Here is a 17,680-nt window from a genome sequence, read left to right as displayed (position 1 = left end):
TCCCGCTTTGCGCGGGACTGCACAGCATTTTCACGACTTTTGGTGCGTCCCGCAAATTGAGACGATGTCCCGCATATTTCCTTTTGATTGGCTAAAACGCTTTTCTTTGATTCATCCAATGGCTGTTGAGAAAGCAGGGAAGGCTATCAGCAGGGGGCTGTGTTTGCTGTCAATCAAACTGTAACACACGGCGGGTGCTGGTCAAGTGTTAACCAATGAGAGTAACTCACTCACACACACCCCCCCACCCCGCCAAACAACAACGAACGCAGGCGACGCAGCAGGTTATGGAAAATGGAGGAAACTGAAACTACAGCTAAGAAGAAAAGAAGATGCACATACAACAAAGACTGGGAAGACACTTACCCGTGGGTGAAGCCAGTGCAGGGCGACTCTCAGAGATTTTTTGCAATCTTTGCAAGAGTAATTTTTAAATTGCACATGGCAGTGAATACGACGTCAACAGAGAATGCGATTCTCACAAGAAACGTGTCGCTCAAAAAGAGACATCCCACTCTATGGAGACATTCCTGCTCAAACCAAAAAATGATGGCCACTCAGACAAGGTAACAGCAGCAGAAATAACCAGTGTTTACCATACAGTGCAACACTCCCATTCATACCGGTCAAATGACTGGTAACAAGCTAGCGCAGACCATTTTTCCAGACTCTGAGATAGTAAAGAAAATGTCATGTGGTCGTACAAAAGCAGCGTCCATAATAACAGATGTGCTTGCCCCTGCCTCTGTGGAGAGTTGTTTGACAGAGTCAAAGACACCAGTGGTTCTAGGTGACAAAATAGCCCACACACTCTGTGGGGGGGCCCACCTTCTGTTGCTGTGATGGACAAAACTGAAAGCTATTTTATTTTATGTATTATTATGTTTCTGGCCAGTGTTGGTTTTATTTTATCTATTAAATGTATGTTGTGCCTACTTGTACAGGTAATACACTAGTTGAATAAAGAAGATGCGTTTCTAAACACTTGAAGTGAATAATGCCTGCTGCCTTGGTTAGCCTTAGTTTACTTTTCTTTATTAAAAAACTGCATTTTGACTTCACTTTCTGCTCTGTTGTTATATATTTGTTACGGTTTTTTTTCCGGGGGTTGGGGGGTGCTGTTGAGAGGGTGTCCCACATTGTCCCACACAACCATACTCCTTGTCCCACATTTGGTTTGTTGGGATCTGGTCACCCTATTCTGAAGTGAATCACCTACCCCACCTTTAAATAACGAAACGAGACATGCTCGCCAGAGTTCCCGTTACAATATTTTTTCGCCGGTCAACATGTCCGTTAAAGTTTAAATCTTCCGGACAAAATGAGAAAAGTGCCGGTCAAAAGGTCTTCTTTGTTATTTATTGTGCTTTAAAACAAATTGATATGATTCGATATTAAACAAACTAATTATAGTAGATTAACTACATTATTCAAAAGTGTACAGTAATTTACAATAACACGGGAATAATAAACGGAGCGCTCTCCCTCTCCTGACAGCCCGTCAGTATCATGCAGCTCGCGGATCCGAGTTACGGTAGTTTGAGAGGTCATTAAAATAGCTAGTGTGCTATTCTAACCTGGTGTGTGTTTTGTTCTGTGATCATGCAGAGCTGCGTGTCGACTCGTCAGCAGCAGCTGATCTCTCTCTCCCGTCAGAAAGACTTCACTCGCGTTTATGTCCATATTGATCAGATCTAGCTAGTTCTAGCTAATGATAGTAGGGGAGACCAGGGACAGTTGTAACACGGGTCGGTTGTACTTGTAACACCTTCAATATCTCCAATCACAAACAAGCTAGAGTGATGAAACTCACTCTGCACATGCGCAGTTAGAAAAGGTAAAATCGCTGAGAAAAAAAAGGAGCAAGGGGTGGAAGCAAGACTGGTGGTCCTGGGACGGTTGTAACATGGCACATTGACAATGATGGCTCATTTGCTTGAATGATCAATTGTTCATTCAAGCATACAGTTGTATTGTTGGTTGGTGTGCATTGTCCCTGTAAAACTAAACAGAATAAAATACTGTACAGTAGGCCTAAAGTGTGTGCGTGTGTTTACAGTATGCCAAATGTCAGAAAGAGGAAGACAGGGGAGTGCCACTTGCTCTGCTGCAGAGGGCCTCAAATGAAGTCGAGAAGGGCAAATCATTCAGGGAAGTGGCAAAGTCCCTGGATATATGCTATGTCACCCTGTACCGGTTCCATAAAAAGAGGCTGAGGTTGGAGAGTCAGGGATCACAAACACCCCCAAGAGTAGGCTACTAGACACCAAAGAAGGTGTTCTCAACAGAGCAGGAGATGCTTTTGAGAGACTACCTGATGGAGGCAGCTGATTTATATTATGGTCTCAGCTCAAAGGAGGTAGGTCTACATAGTTAAGGTAGAAGCACCTCTCAGAGAACAGTTTAATCCTTCACAGAGGATGATGCTGTGTGTGTTATCTGTTATCCTGTTCATTGTTTGTTGGGGGATGTGTAAAACCCCATCCAAATCTTGTTGCCTTAGAATTTGACAGCTTTCCCTATTTATTGTCATCTAGTGTGAAAAAAGGTAACCGTTATTAACATGTTACAACCGTGCCTGGCATGTGTTACAACTATCCCTGTACACAAGGACAGTTGTAACAGTTGAGTTTAAAAAAAAAAAATACATTTTCCAACCTGTACTTATTTCATAAAAACATCTTAAATACATTGTTTCAGTAGCTGACATATTAATAATGTATAATATAGCAAAAGGGCTATCCTATTGTAAATGTTTTTTTACTTATTGGGGAAAAACCCAAAAAGTGTTGCAACTGTCCCTGGTCTCCCCTACTACCTGCTTATTAAAAGACACCTAAACGATAAGCGTCGCTATGCAACCGGGTGAGGCCGCAAAGTATAGCGCTGCCCAGCATTATGGATTAGTTTACATGCCTACCGGAACCCCGAGGCATTACCAACAGATCAACGCACAATCAACCCATACAGGACATCTCTTTCTCCACATTACGTGTTAGACATTAGAATTGACTATTCTTGTCTGTCACATACTCTTTTGTCTGTCACATAAATGGCGCAAGTTGCGCAAATTATGTGGTATTGCGCTAAACGGAAATTATTTTTGAACGGACACTTTGACCGGAGAGAGTTAGATTTGCCGGTCTTGAGCATATTTTACCCGTCGTAGTCCGGTAATTACCGGCTAACGGGAACTCTGATGCTAGCATTTTGTTATTAGTTTGTGAAGCACAGAGTTTTTTTATGTATGTAAAGGGCTATATTGATTTGATACGATATGTTACTTTACCAGAAGTTATTCAATATAAAAAAGACATATACTGGACATCACTTTAAGAGTAATGCTGGTATTGACTAAACATTAATAGTAATTTTACATTCTTAAAATGAACCAAATGATTTCTTAAACTGAAACACTGAGCTGCTTTCAGACTTGAATCCGTGTTGTTATTGACCTGCCTGTGTCTCAGAGTTTTGTTATTTTCTGCAGGACCTGATATAGGCTCCTGTCATCACAGCTCACACTTTGAGGGGCTCCTCTCCTGCAGAGGGGGGGGTAACACGAGGCGGCCTCTGCTCACTCCAGCCCAGCTGCATGCCCCGGCCTGTTCACTGTGACAAAGTGAGCTTTGTGCAGGCTGAAGCGTTGGCAGTACAGGGGCCAAAGGATGACTGTTACACACAGCACTGGATGGAAATGAGGCTGCTCACACTCTCACACACACAGAGTCCTGCCATGGAGACAAAATATTCTGAACACTGACTTGCGTGCATGCTGGTACAGATCCTGGATTCATCACGGCTGGATATCATCTGAGCAGATTACAAAATAATCTGAACACTGACATGCGTGCGTGATCACGGACACACACACACACACACACACACACACACACACACACACACACACACACACACACACACACACACACACACACACACACACACACACACACACACACACACACACACACACACACACACACACACACACACACACACACACACACACACACACACACACACACACACACACACACACACACACACACACACACACACACACACACACACACACACACACACACACACACACACACACACACACACACACACACACACACACACACACACGAAAAAAAACTCATTTGAATTCAGATCAGGTGGCACCAATGATTTGAATAGCCGCTTCAAGATCTGGAATATTTTTGCAAACTTGGATTTGAATGGTAACATTAATGCAAGCATTGAAAAGCTATCTAGATTGGAGGATAACTGGCCATGAGAGATACAAGATGAAATGTACGATCAGAATGCAGCTTTTAGAAGCAAAACAACTCGACAGTAATTGTGATTCGGGACAGTTGACACAATGTTTGTGGGCATGAGGCAAACAACCCTTGAGCATTGACATAAAGAGACACTTGTGCACGTAGCCTTTCAGACCTTGGTGACTCAGGAAGTACGTGACCTGACATGTTGTCTAACAAGCATAAAAAGCAACAACAGCATTTAGTGAGAGTTTCAAGCTTAAGACTACAAGAGGAACTTCAGCATGACATGTGGCTCATTCAATAAAGCACAAGAAAGTAAGACCGAAAGTGAGTGTTTTTTTGTATAGCTCTGAAATGAGAAGTCTACAAAATGAGCAGATAAATACTCTGTTATGAAAACTGAACTTGCGTTACGGCTTCACTCACCAAAATCACACACACTATGTGGTGAAATAAACACATTTGACTTCAGCTCTTTAGGAATTACGAAACCAGAGATATTTCAATGTTGAGGTGAAGCATCATTCAAGCGTGCCACGACCAAAAACACTCCTCTTCACCACCTCCTGCTTTCTGAGGTCATGCTGCTCATTTGATGTAACAACCGAGTTCGCCACCAAGTTCAACTTCACATGATATAAAACGCATTGCTGAGTTAGATAAAACCTCATCATGCAGACCTTTAAGACAGGGTTGAACATCTGACGCTGAAAACCTGTTTTCCCTATTTAGATCCTCTCTAACTTGGCCAGGGCATGGGCTTTTTGTTAAAGTGGTTGATGAAATCTTGCAAGCATCCTCCCGCAAAACGATAACATCAGCCTTAAGAAGTTAACTGTGGTTTCATGGACATATTGAGAAAATACATGTGGCTCCTTCTGTCCAGTACATCTAAGAAAGTCATGTCAAAGTGAAACTAAGGGTGTTTAGAACTTGTAGAAGTTCTGTTTTGATATTAGACATTTTTGGCTCTTGAAATGTATTCTGACCTCTCATCTATCCCTGAGGTAAACATCACAAACTTATATTGTCCATCTGCTAAACATGCTCTGCTTCACACTTATTTTATTTCACAAATACTTGTTTTGGCTAAGCACAATGCAGAGAAAAGTACTAAAATAGTGATATTTCTGTCATGTTGGCTCAAAAGTATTGGATTCAAACAATGAATAAGAGGTGTCTAAATCCACATCATAACTGTGCAGAAACTTCTTCTCTAACTGAGCAAAAATGCAATTAAAGCATTTTCTAAACTATTTCTTTAAATCTGAAGGTCAGCACTTCAAACTCAGTCATTTGATTTCCAACCTAAGTTTCTGAAGTAGAATGAAACGCACATCGAATTAAAAGACTTCTTCCCTGACTCACGATGCACTTATAACATTGTCGATGAACAGTTAAAAAAAAAAAACTGATGCAGGATAATCAGATGATCCGTTTGTCATTCTATAAAAAACATGGCGCCTATGGTACCCACAATGCAACCTGACAGCTGACCGTTTAGTTGGAGATTCTGGTGTTATGCTAGTTGTGGCTAACAGAGGAACACGGTGCGTTCGTTAACTGTGCGGAGTAGTCACTGTGGCACAGACTGAGCCGCTGGTGAACAGCTGTTAGAACAGGCCGTTCAGGTGCAGACTGCAGAGCAGAGCGGCAGAGCGTGATGTGCACTGCATTTTTTTTCTGTCGCAATATTATTTAAGGAATCGTCAGGGTTGCCAACTTTGGGTACCTGGCTGGAGTGAGATTTTGATATCATGGGTTTAATTACACATTATGCGCACGAAATGACTGCTATCGTGTCAGCAGCGGGGCCTTAGCATATATATAGGATATATACAATATATACAAATACACAATATTGGACACAGACTATAAAGGGCACAAAGTTTCATTCACTAATGAAAGTCAAACACATGTTTGTTTCCACTATTTTATTGTGTGCCTGATAAGCAATTAATTGACTTATATAAATAAAAATGTACTCGATACATTCCATTTACATGAGGATGTGACTAGCAGTTTGAAATGATGTACTTTAATTATTATTATATATTATCATTATGTCAGGGGTCTAAAATGGTCATACAACGGTGCCGACAATATTATCGTTTATCGCAATAATTTCCGGGAAAATGTATCAAACAAAATTAATTATCGTGAGAGGCCTATACATGAAACACACACACAAACAAATCTACAGACTTACTCCAAACATATTAATTAACACACTCACTCTCATATACTCTTTGACTCTATTTTGGCCTAGTAGAACAATAAGCAGCAGACCTTTACTTTTTTATCATTTCTACTGGTTCTTAGATCTGAGCATGCGCAATACGGGTCGGCAGTTGCGAGAGAGTATTTTTGTTGGGTAATCTATGGTTGGGCTAACCCATACAGTGGTGGGGCTCAAGTCAGTATTTGCAATGTAATTACATACACGCTCCCCTTGACAGTGAAACGCCACGCGTGAGGTTTAGATTATTTCCCTGTCTCAATCCAAATTGAACTGTATGAAATAAAAAGGCACATTTGTCTTGTAGTAAATAAAAAGGGCGACCTGGAGCCAATCCTGCAATTTCTCCACAGGTGAAAGAGTTGACATGCTGAAAACCCAACCCCTGCAGGGTGGTCTGGGGGGATTCTCCCCCAGGAGATTTTTTTTGTTTTAGTTTTGAAATAGGCTACTAACATAAAATACACATTCTGGTACTCTCTTGAGAAGAAAAATAAATAAATCTATTACTACACGACATATTAAAAAATTAATGCCATTTTAGTTTTTTGTTACTTTGTTCTGAAAGCTGAACCTGATGCTCCTCACAGAGAGAAGAGGGAAGAGGCTGTGAATTACTTTACATTGTGGATAAGGGTGGATACTGAGCCCCCATTGTTCTGTGTGTCAAAATGAAAGACAGCCCACACACCAATCCAGGGACGTGCACAGACATTTGGAGGGGCTATTGCTCTAAACTGGAAAAAGGGCCTCCCCCCGAAAAAAAACATAAGACCTTTTTTTAATATAAAAGAAACCAAATGATTATTACATCAACTAAATTGAACAGTAATTCACATCTCATAACAAAATAAGCTAAGGCGACTACTTGCATTCGGTGACTTAATTTCAAAAATGAAAATCAGGGACATTTTTTGTTTTGCGGTCCATATCTCATTAAAATATCTAATGTTAGTAACTATTAAAGACAAAATGGGGACAATTCTGTTCTAATGTAGTTTGACCATTGTAACTGCTGTGCAGTCCAGACATACTGATAAAATAGGGCCTCTAACCAGGGGTTAAATTGGGCCGGGGCTGTTCAGGGCTGTCCGGGGCTCAGCCCCGGCACATAGGACGATGCTCTGACGTCATCGCCCTCGCTCATTTGTTTAAGCCATAATGTCAAAACATCTCTCGTTCTTAATATAGACTTTATTTAGGGTCGATATGTGTTGACTTTAAAATTTAAAATAGCAGATCTCTGTGACAGGGTATCGTTTTTCCGCTTAGTGAACGTGTGTCTCTGCTCCGATCAGGAGCTGCAGCACCGTGGCTCCTTCGTGCAGAGAGTCTGCAGCGGTGTGTGTGTGTGTGTGTGTGTGTGTGTGTGTGTGTGTGTGTGCAGAGTCTGCAGTGGTACCGCCAAACCCCCGACCCATCTTGTAACACGGAGCCTGTTTCCTACACCATCAGGGCCGGTTCTAACCAATTTGCTGCCCTAGGCGAGATTTTAGCTGGCGCCCCCCCCTGCCAGAAAATCGTTCAGTAGAACAAATAAAAGTATCCAAGGAATACACAATAGAATATATAAAAAATCTCTACAAAAGACCAATGCACTACAAAAACAGAAACGTATTGACATAAGTCAATGTGAAGCTGACCGTTGAGTGGCCCAGACCAAGCAAGGAGGCAGAACGTCCAAAATATAACCCGGCGTGGGCATTTATTAAAAACACGGGCACAAAGTTCACAGTCTCAATCCTGCTGTTCTCCTTGTCCACATCCTGCAGCCACAAGGATCTCACACACACACCCAGGCTGAAGTCGAATAGTCCATTTAGCTTAGGAACCTTCCTAAAGGAGTGAAATGACCCGGAAGTCCCTCAGTGGCAGCCATGATAAGTGCCGTTCGAATTCTCTAGAATGATGAGAATGATAGGAAAGGAGGTTTCAAACTTCCTTTATAACCTCCGTTAGCTTAGGAACCACTGGACCTCCCTAACCGACAGGAGAAGCGAAAATGCTGCCCCACAATGCATTGCAGCCGCAGCATTTGCCGTCACTCAACAGTCGGCCGTTCACGGAAACAACCGATTATGACCGAGAAATGATATCATGAAAGTTACGGTGCTTATTAAGCATTTTAAAACATAGGTGGTAAGTTGCCAAAGTGCTTTGTTTTGAACGTTCATCAGTATTATAATAAAGAGAGAAATATGAACGTTAGTTTTCACTGAAATGATCAAATAAAGTCAACATTTCAGTCTTTACTGAGCTGTGTGGGGTTTGTTCAACTTTTAAAAGATGTTTGAATGGTGATATACACAGTGATAGATGTTAAGGACTAACGTTTATAATAAATACATCTGTATTGATTTTAAGATCTTTAGTTCATACAATCATACGTATTGGGATCATTTGTATTAATGTGGACCGGAGGGAGAGGGTGACGAGCATAAGTTTCACTTTCCTTTTTTATTTCAATTCCAACTTTGGTCCTGAAGAATATGTTTCTCTGTTGTCCACGTTCATAAAGCATAAAGCAACAGCATCAGAGCACGGTGCAGAGTCTCTAGATGAGTTCACAGCAGTCCCTCGTTCTTATTAAATATCCATGTTGTAGTCCGCTGTACAGAAAACTGTGGTTTCCATGGTTTCCCCACAGCAGCAGACGCACATTCAGGACGTCCGCTGGCGCATCATAAACACGTCGGATAGTGAAATTGCATTCGGATTCTCTAAAGTACCGCAGTCTCTTCTCCTAAGTCCTTTTGAATTCTCCTATCCACTATCCCTTAACCCCGTGATGTTTCACTCAGAGGTCAAGGAATAGACGATAGGGTTAGAACTTAGGAGCTGATTTTTAAACTATCCGACTGCAGCCCCAGCCTTCCCAACAGACAGGGCCACAGAGCCTAAATACCCACACTCCAATCATCACAACAAGACACAGGTGAGGGGGGAGGAGACAACACAGGACACCAGGTGCACACAATCATCAGCCACAGACAACATATACTGTGCAATCACGCCAACAAAGTGCCCTATCACCCGGCCTGAAGCCGTCAGTCCATAGTGACGAAGCCACCTTCGTCACAGTCATATACATCAAAGGCTTCAAATGTATTCAGTATTATATGAACATTAATTGGGGTGAGGACATCACATCCTCTAGGGGGGTCCAGGGGTATGCCCCCCCGAGAAGAAATGTTTGAACATTTAAAGTAAAATGCTTCAATCTGGTGCACTTAGAGCACACATTACTAGAGACCTGATCTAGGGGGCCTGACTTAACCTAACAACTTATTTAATTTGTTTTCACAATTACTAATGTCATGTTTTTTTTTATTCTTGAAGAGAATGTATTTTTTTCTGGCATTCTTCCAGGATTAACAAAAATAAGAATAACATTGCGAACTATCTTTGAAGTAAATGGCTGTTGTTAAACGCTTCCCACATTTACTTCAATCGTACAATAGAAAAGATAAAAGTACCCAAGGAATACACAATAGAATATATAAAGAATAAATGAAAAATCTCTACAAAAGACCAATATACTACAAAAACAAAAACGTATTGACATTAGGGCTGTGCAATTAATCGTATTTTAATCGGGATTACGATTATGGCTTGCACCGATTATGAAAACAGCATAATTGACAAAATACGATTATTTTGCTGGGTGCGCTTTCGCCCCTCCCTAAAAGCCCACTCGGCCACGTGGGAGTGACATGTGTTGTGAGTGTTCAGCGCGAGCAAAGATGTCAGAACATCATTTGCCCTTCTCGTTAAAAAGAAGGGCAAAACTATTTCCACTATTTGCAAGTACTTTGTCTTTACATTTCACATCGCTAAAGATATGTGCCCAGTTAGCACTGTTAGCAACCAGGGCTTCAAGCAACTTGTCAACACGTTGGACAAGCATTACGCGATGCCGTCTCGGTATTATTTCAGCAGGTCTGCGCTGCCTGCACTATATGACAAATGCCGTGGGGAAGTTGAGAGAGATGTGGCTTCAGCTGACTACTTTGCTACCACAACAGACCTATGGTCTAGCCCAGGGGTGCCCAACCAGTCGATCGCGAGATGTGTCTAAAAATAGAACAACAATATTCTGTTTTATCGTTAATGTCCTGTAACATAATCTTCCTGTGCCAGAATAATGCACTTGAACGCATCAAAGCTTTGTGATTGGCCGGCGTCACATCCTCTAGGGGGGACCGGGGGTATGCCCCCCCAGCAAGAAATGTTTGAACATTTAAAGTAAAATGCTTCAATCGGGTGCACTTTGAGCACACATTACTAGAGACCTGACCTAGGGGGTACAACTCTAAAACACCCATGTGAAAAAGATTGGTTTACATTTTAATAATCAAATAAGTATGTGAACATAACCAATAACCTACCATAGCCAATAAATGCAACTTATTTTATTTTTGTTGTTCATTCATATCTTATTTTACCTAGTTAACGTTTATTTATGCATATTTTTGTATCTCTCAAGTTTTAAACGATATTTTTGGTTTACTGTCCTATAGTATACATTGAAATGATTTCAAACCTGTTTATACCAATAATTATAAAAGAGTGCCTTGGAAATATTTGTTTACATAAATTGCATTTATCTCTCTCGCTCGATCCCACACCCACTTTGGTTGTGAGCTGCGGACGCCTGATAAGCCAACACCCCCCACTTTCATCACTTACAACGGCCATCATACAGGGCAAATAAAAAGTGTAACCGGGGTGAAAAGGGTGTTACCTTGACTTAATTATGAATGTTGTTACATCAAGGCCGAAAATTAGGATGAGCGCAAACAGTCAAAAAACAGTCCCCCCCCCCCCAGATCTGGCCCTAGGCGACTGCCTATGTCGCCTATGCCAAGAAGCGGCCCTGTACACCATGCTAAATATGTCTGCATAAAGCTGAGTTATGATCGGTCATAATAACACAGAATTTGGTGATGATTAAATAGTTTACAGTGAGATTTACTCCCATACCTTTGGCCATACTCACGCAGCCCTACAAATGAATTTAGATTTCCAGACAAATGTTCTTTAGTAAGTGTGCAGAGCAGTGTTGATTTAAAAAAGCAATTTGAAGGTTGGATATTTGTAAACCTTTTTTTGTGTATATATATATATATATATTCATAATTTAAGATGTAAATGAATTCCAGTTTATTTGTAGTACTTTCTATTTTTATTGTGACATTTGGTGGCATCAATGTCTGCATTTGATACAGATAATGGAGCAGTTGCTTTAGGGCCACAGTGTAGGCCTAAATCCCTTAAGGTCAAATAATGAGATCCTCTATCATGTTGATTCGGCCACAACAGAAAAAATTAAAATAAACTCTCGCTCTCTCCAGAGGGGCAGGTCAGCCAAAAAGGCCAACCGGGCCGTTGCCCTGGCAACATTAGCCCGTACCTGTGCACGTCCCTGCAAATCATCAAACCGTGGGGTCTTATTTCATTACGTGTTGATAGAAATCAACACGTAATGTTGTATCGATGTATATAGAGATGTACTACAGCAAAAGTATTCTCCGTCGGGACTTCCTGGAACAACACACCACGCCGTTATCTAGATTCTGATTGGCCAGAAGACATTATCAAAGATGTTCTAATGAGAAGACGATCACTACCTGACAAGTTTTCAAAACCGTTTCTCGTCTTCGGTATTCTTGTTTTTGGCATGAGAATAGTTTGGGCAGCGTGAGAGCGTGAGATTGAGAGTGAAAGCGTGTGTCACACGCCAGATGCGTGAGAGTTGGCAACCCTGAGCGAGCTTCAAAAGTCTGGGAAACACAAAAAAAAAAATGCTAACTCCATGCCGGGAGATTATTTATATTTCAATCCGAGTCAATTTATCAGACTTTACAATTGCAGTAGTGCTCTCCATTTATTACTTTTTCAGTGTGTGCAAAGTGCCACTACTTTGTTTACTCAGCAAACACGAGGAATACAAGTCTTTTGTGACATGCCAGGTGTTATCTCTGACTGCTCATAAGCAAACAGTGAGCAGTGAAACCTCTGCCTTCTCCCCCAGGCTGCCGTTGGTACCTGCACATCCTGTGGCAACTCTGGCATGACCCCAACAACAGCTCCTTCCTTTTTTTGTTCTTCTAGACAACCACATTTCTTTCCCACTCACTCGTGATGTCGTCACATGACCTTTCTCAATGGACTTCTTTATTGGCAAGAGGCTGACAATACGAAGGCTATTGCAAGAGAGCATGTTGCCCACACAGACAGACACACGAGCCTTGTACACCATGTTCTCGTTCTGCGGCATACGCCATAGAGTAGTCCACTGTCCCGCTAAAACACGCTCAGAACAAAAAACATCCGCACGTACCGTTAATAAATGACTTTCCACTGATCATTAATGCATTTATGTCAATGAAAGACTAATTGTGTGACATGTTGTGATTATTTATAAATGGTTAATTTACAACGTTCTAAACTGGGATCAAACTGATTATTTCCCCCAGAATTCTTTTCGGCAACCACCCACAGGATGCCTGATCGTGCTCCACATAGGAAAAAGAACAGAAAGTCAGATTTGAATTGATTTGATTATTTGTTTAAGCAGATGTGTACACACATGCATGTATGAATGAATGTATGTTTGTATACACACTTGTCATGTTGAGTTGATCAAACAAGTGATTCTATGGCATTTTTCCTTATAATGAAATAAGTCAAACAGTTGAGTAATTAATATAACTTCTGTATATCGATTAATCATTTTTAGCTGAGGAGGATCTGCTGCTTAACCCTGTTCTACATCGGTGAAAAGTGAAGATCTTTAGGTTTTAGACAAACAAAATGAGCTATTTGAAGAGTTCATCTTTGGTATTCACAACTTTGACAATTATTCTAATAAAATCATCACTAAGAAAAACAATCCAGCTTTAATTTCCCCCATTAGCACAAAGCACTTCTTCCCTGACACAGTGTTACTTTGAGGCTACTTGTAGTATTTGACAACTCGTGGGGTAACCCAACACACAGGAACTTATGCTAAACCTCAGACTGTTTTTTATAACTTCCGTCTTCTGGCTTTTAGCCTGAAGTCATGCTGAAATATTTGTTCAAGAAGGTGTTTTACTTGGTCACCACACCCTTCCTGGGAAAAGTCTGAATTACACATTAAAGGAATGTACTACGCAACGTCATGTAACATTATGTTCTCACATCACATGGATAACTGCTGGAACAGAGTTAACTATCACTCTCATTGCAACATCAAACCTGTTAACTTCTGAGAAAGCATCTTATGTTTTCATTGTTAAAACATCTTGGAACTGTTAAAGAAAAAACTTTTCTCAATACTAGCTAACAGTCAAAGTCATCAATCCGCATACTCGGGATCGCATGTGACTGTGTCCCACAAAAAGGAACACAATGTTAAATAGAAACCGCTTCAAGTCAATGCTAATTAAATATGAGGTCATACATGCTCTACTGCAGTACCTGAACCCTGAATCATGTGCAACAAGAATGTCCAGTTCCAACTGTAAAAAGGTGGTTAGCTACAGTGAAAGAAAAACAGCAACATTAAATAGATAATACTGCAACTAATGATTATTTTCATTGCTTTGAACTTCCTCAAATAAATAAAATAAGATATAACCGGTCAGAAAAGTGTAAACAATATCAATGTCCTAGAATCTTCAAATGTCCAGCCAACAGTCCAAAAATAATAATTGTACATTTAAGAAGTGCTTAAAATCATAGAAAAGTTGGAAATCCTCACATTTGAGAAGCTAAAAGGAGGTCGTTTTTTTACATTAGACCATGACAACTTACTGTTTATTCATTTATTGATCGTCAAAATGGTAGATCATATTGGTCAATGATCAACAAATAAAGTAGGCTGCAACTCTAGAAGGTGGCACACCAGTGAATATAAAACTACAAAACACACATTCCCTTATTCGTGGCTTGTGTGAGATGTAAATAAGGAAAGAGGAGTTCAAGTACATGTGGAATTTACTTTTCCAAAACATCTCCAATTAATTGAAAGAAAAAAACAGAACATGTCTTAGTTGCTCCTGGACACATCTCCAGAGCACACCTTCAGGAAACACTGCATTCACATGAAGAACATTCTCAGAGTCTCAACCTTCAACCCTGTGCATGTATTCTTTTTTCATTTCCTCTCCCACTCATTAAACATTCATTTCCAGGAATTCCTTGAACACACAGGTTTGGTGTTGCAACAGCGAGAAGTCAAACAGCCCTACTGGAGGCAGCCAAACTTTGCCTCAACAAAGGGAAAGTGAACAGCGAGGAAACACATTTCTTAGCGTTTTTGTCACACAAATACTTTGTTCGACTTACCGCGACCCTCGGGCATGCGGAGGTTAAAGTATGCCTCCACGCGTGTCTGTGTTAAAATAGTTAAAACGCTAAAAGCTACTGGCGTGTTTGAGAGCCTCTGCAGGGCGTCTTCTTTCCTCTGTGAGTCTCTCGGTTTTATAACACTCAGGTCTTCAACGACTTTTTTTACTCCTCTTGTTCCCGCGAGCCAGTAGGAAGCGCTGCTCGGTGCTCACGTGCATCACTGGAGTAACAACACGAGCCATGTGTCCAACTCCTTGTGACCTATGCTTGTGACAATACTAGAAAGTGATACATGTGGATACATGTTATCATAATTTGAAAAAAAACAAGCAAACACGAACTATAATCTCTGAAACCAGCTGTCTTTGTTTATTTGTAGGGTATTTTATTGTTTTACTAGCTTTCCTAGAGATGTATCCTTAGCATCTGTGCTAAGAAAAGACTTAGTCAGGTGGGGTGAAAGAAATGGGCTACTATAATTGTTTAGCTTTTGTAAAATCAACATTGTAGTTTCTACCACAGGGTACAGAAATACTCTTTTAGAAGTAAAAGGATTTTACATATCAGAATTTTACGTCAGTGAAAGTAGGCTACATTCCTGTAGTTACTTTGCCTATTAAGATTAGTAAAAACAAAATGCACACATCACTATTATCATCGAGTGCTTCATTCTGCATGAGAACTTTCTTGTACCTAAAGAAAATTTGTATTTGCAACGAAAATATAATGCATAAATGTGTATTAAACGACCCTAGGTAATGTACATGACATCGATGACAGCCAGCATGTCAGTCAACACTTTTCAAGGTTTCACAAGTCCAGTTGCCTTTGACTTATTTCTACATGCTTTCGAGGAGGCCTGTGGGGATCCTCCTTTCTTTGAAAAAGGAAGTACATCCTGTTTTACTCTGCACAGGAAAAACGTCTTTTTTATCCCATCAAATTTTTTGCAAAAGTATGTTATGACTTTTTGGGATTTTAGGACCAAACACTTTAGCTTCCTAACAAAAGCACAACACAGTATGAGCTTGATGTTGGAGGAACCCATTGATTGATTAGCTATAAATAATGAATTGCAAGATGAAAACTTGACTTAGTATGGCAGAGGTAAGCGCCGCACCTCACCATGCAGTTATCTACCATGAATCAATGTTCCTGAAGTTAATGTAAATATAGGCAGTGGTTGGGCTTCAAGATAGGCAAACTCAGCGAATACCAGTTGTGAAATATACTTAAGTTAATTAAAAGTAGTAATATCAAATAATAAAAATTCCCCATTACAAATAAAAAGCCCTGTATTCAAAATGTACCCAAGCAAGAGTGTGGTAGCATAAGCAAAAGTAGCCCAGTTCAATTTAGAGTGATGCCCAATATATTATAATCCAATCAAATGAACCTATTGGAGTACAAAAAAAACCCAATAGTTTTATCTCTAAATCAGGATTGGATGGAAACACTAAAGTAAAGTACACCTCAAATTGTCCTCAAGCACTTTAAGTAGGCCTACCATAAATGTTAATGAATTAATAACAAAAGATAATAATTTAAGATGAAGATGGAGCCAAAATAAATAAATAAAAAACTTGAAAAATGAATGAGAACATATATCCACAATTCAAATATTATTACTTAATAGTTTTGGGCCCAGAATAATAGACATAATCTAATCTGGACCCAGGCTGCTCAAACACTGAAAGCATGTGCATATCAATTCTTTGAAAGTAAGAAAACATGGGAGGGATATCCCTACAGTTTTTGGAAGTACTATTCAGCGTGTCAAGTTCCTAACAAATGGAAGTTCCTAATAACAGGGAGTGTCTTACAAAGTAAAGACCTCCAGAGTCTCTTAAAGAGAGTAAGGGGAGTGAGTTTACAAAAACAAGAGTCTCCAGTAAGACAAAACACTGAGTCGCTGTTTGTGTAATGATAGAAGCTGCAGAACTAATGCAGATCTATTACAGATCAAAGCAGGAACCCGGTCTGACCTTTCAGCTTTAGGTGTCCGATGAGATCATTGTAGGTTCAGATGAACAGACAACAAACGTTGATAATCAAGTGAAGAAATACTTTTCTGGGAATAGAAAAAGTTATAAATCCATTGTCATTCCAGAGTTGGGCCCTGTCCTATTGCACTGAACAGCCCCCCTCTTTCCTCTGCACATTCCTGCAGTAACCGAATAAAACACTACTGCAGCCCCCAATGTTGAAATCCCACCCTCAGGGCAGACACTTCTTTCCATTGGATGTGGCAAAAGAACAAAAAAAAGAAGCTTATTTTTCACTGTCAGGAGGGAATGCTGAGGGCAAGAGCTCCAGGATCAATAGCATAGGTGCAAACATGTATGGCATTAGGGTCTGAATCGAGAGGAGAGAGAATGTATGCAAGGAAATGGTTAATAAGGAGCACATGTGAAGTCCAAACATTCCCAAAAACCAAGAGGTTACTTACACATAAACTCTAGACAGGCGAGGCATTTGCCCACTGCGAGCACAGACCCCTGCATGGGCATTTCCCAAACAGATCACAGGAGCTTTTAACTCAAGTAATAAATCTAACTAATGGTCGTTTTTTATGTTTACACTTCTCATTTTTGTCCCTGCAGCACAATCCGTCTACTCTGAGGTTCCTGCAGCCCCACAGCAGAAAGAGGATTGCCTTGGGTCAGTGAGGTTTCCCAACCCCCCCCCCCCAACAAAAAAATGAGGCCAGTCCCAGTGCCAGCCGTCTTCTGTCGGAGTGGACTGACCCTGCTGCAAGGGGATTGGTTATTTACTCCGTGTGCTCGGTCAGTGGTGGGCATGGGGCCCGGACTAGAGAGGGACACAAGAG

The 17,680-nt window shown here is 40.7% G+C and overlaps 1 protein-coding gene across 2 annotated transcripts in view; it reads right to left on the bottom strand.

The window, feature by feature from the left end:
* The window catches only part of paqr6 (progestin and adipoQ receptor family member VI), a 36,394-nt gene extending 19,425 nt beyond the window's left edge, over positions 1-16,969 (bottom strand). Inside the window, exon 1 of one of the 2 annotated variants that reach the window (XM_034103181.2) lies at positions 16,836-16,969. Coding sequence is in view for 1 of the 2 variants with exons in the window: in XM_034103180.2 (XP_033959071.1) it covers positions 14,848-14,863 (16 nt within the window). In the remaining variant the exon portion in view is untranslated. Of the gene's footprint in view, positions 1-14,847; positions 15,005-16,835 lie in introns of those variants that run through there. The other variant, XM_034103180.2, reaches the window with a different exon arrangement.
* Positions 16,970-17,680: the final 711 nt, after the last annotated feature.

This window comes from Pseudochaenichthys georgianus, chromosome 16, assembly GCF_902827115.2.
Source record: "Pseudochaenichthys georgianus chromosome 16, fPseGeo1.2, whole genome shotgun sequence".
NCBI lineage: Eukaryota > Metazoa > Chordata > Actinopteri > Perciformes > Channichthyidae > Pseudochaenichthys > Pseudochaenichthys georgianus.
This window is presented reverse-complemented; position numbering and strand designations above follow the sequence as displayed.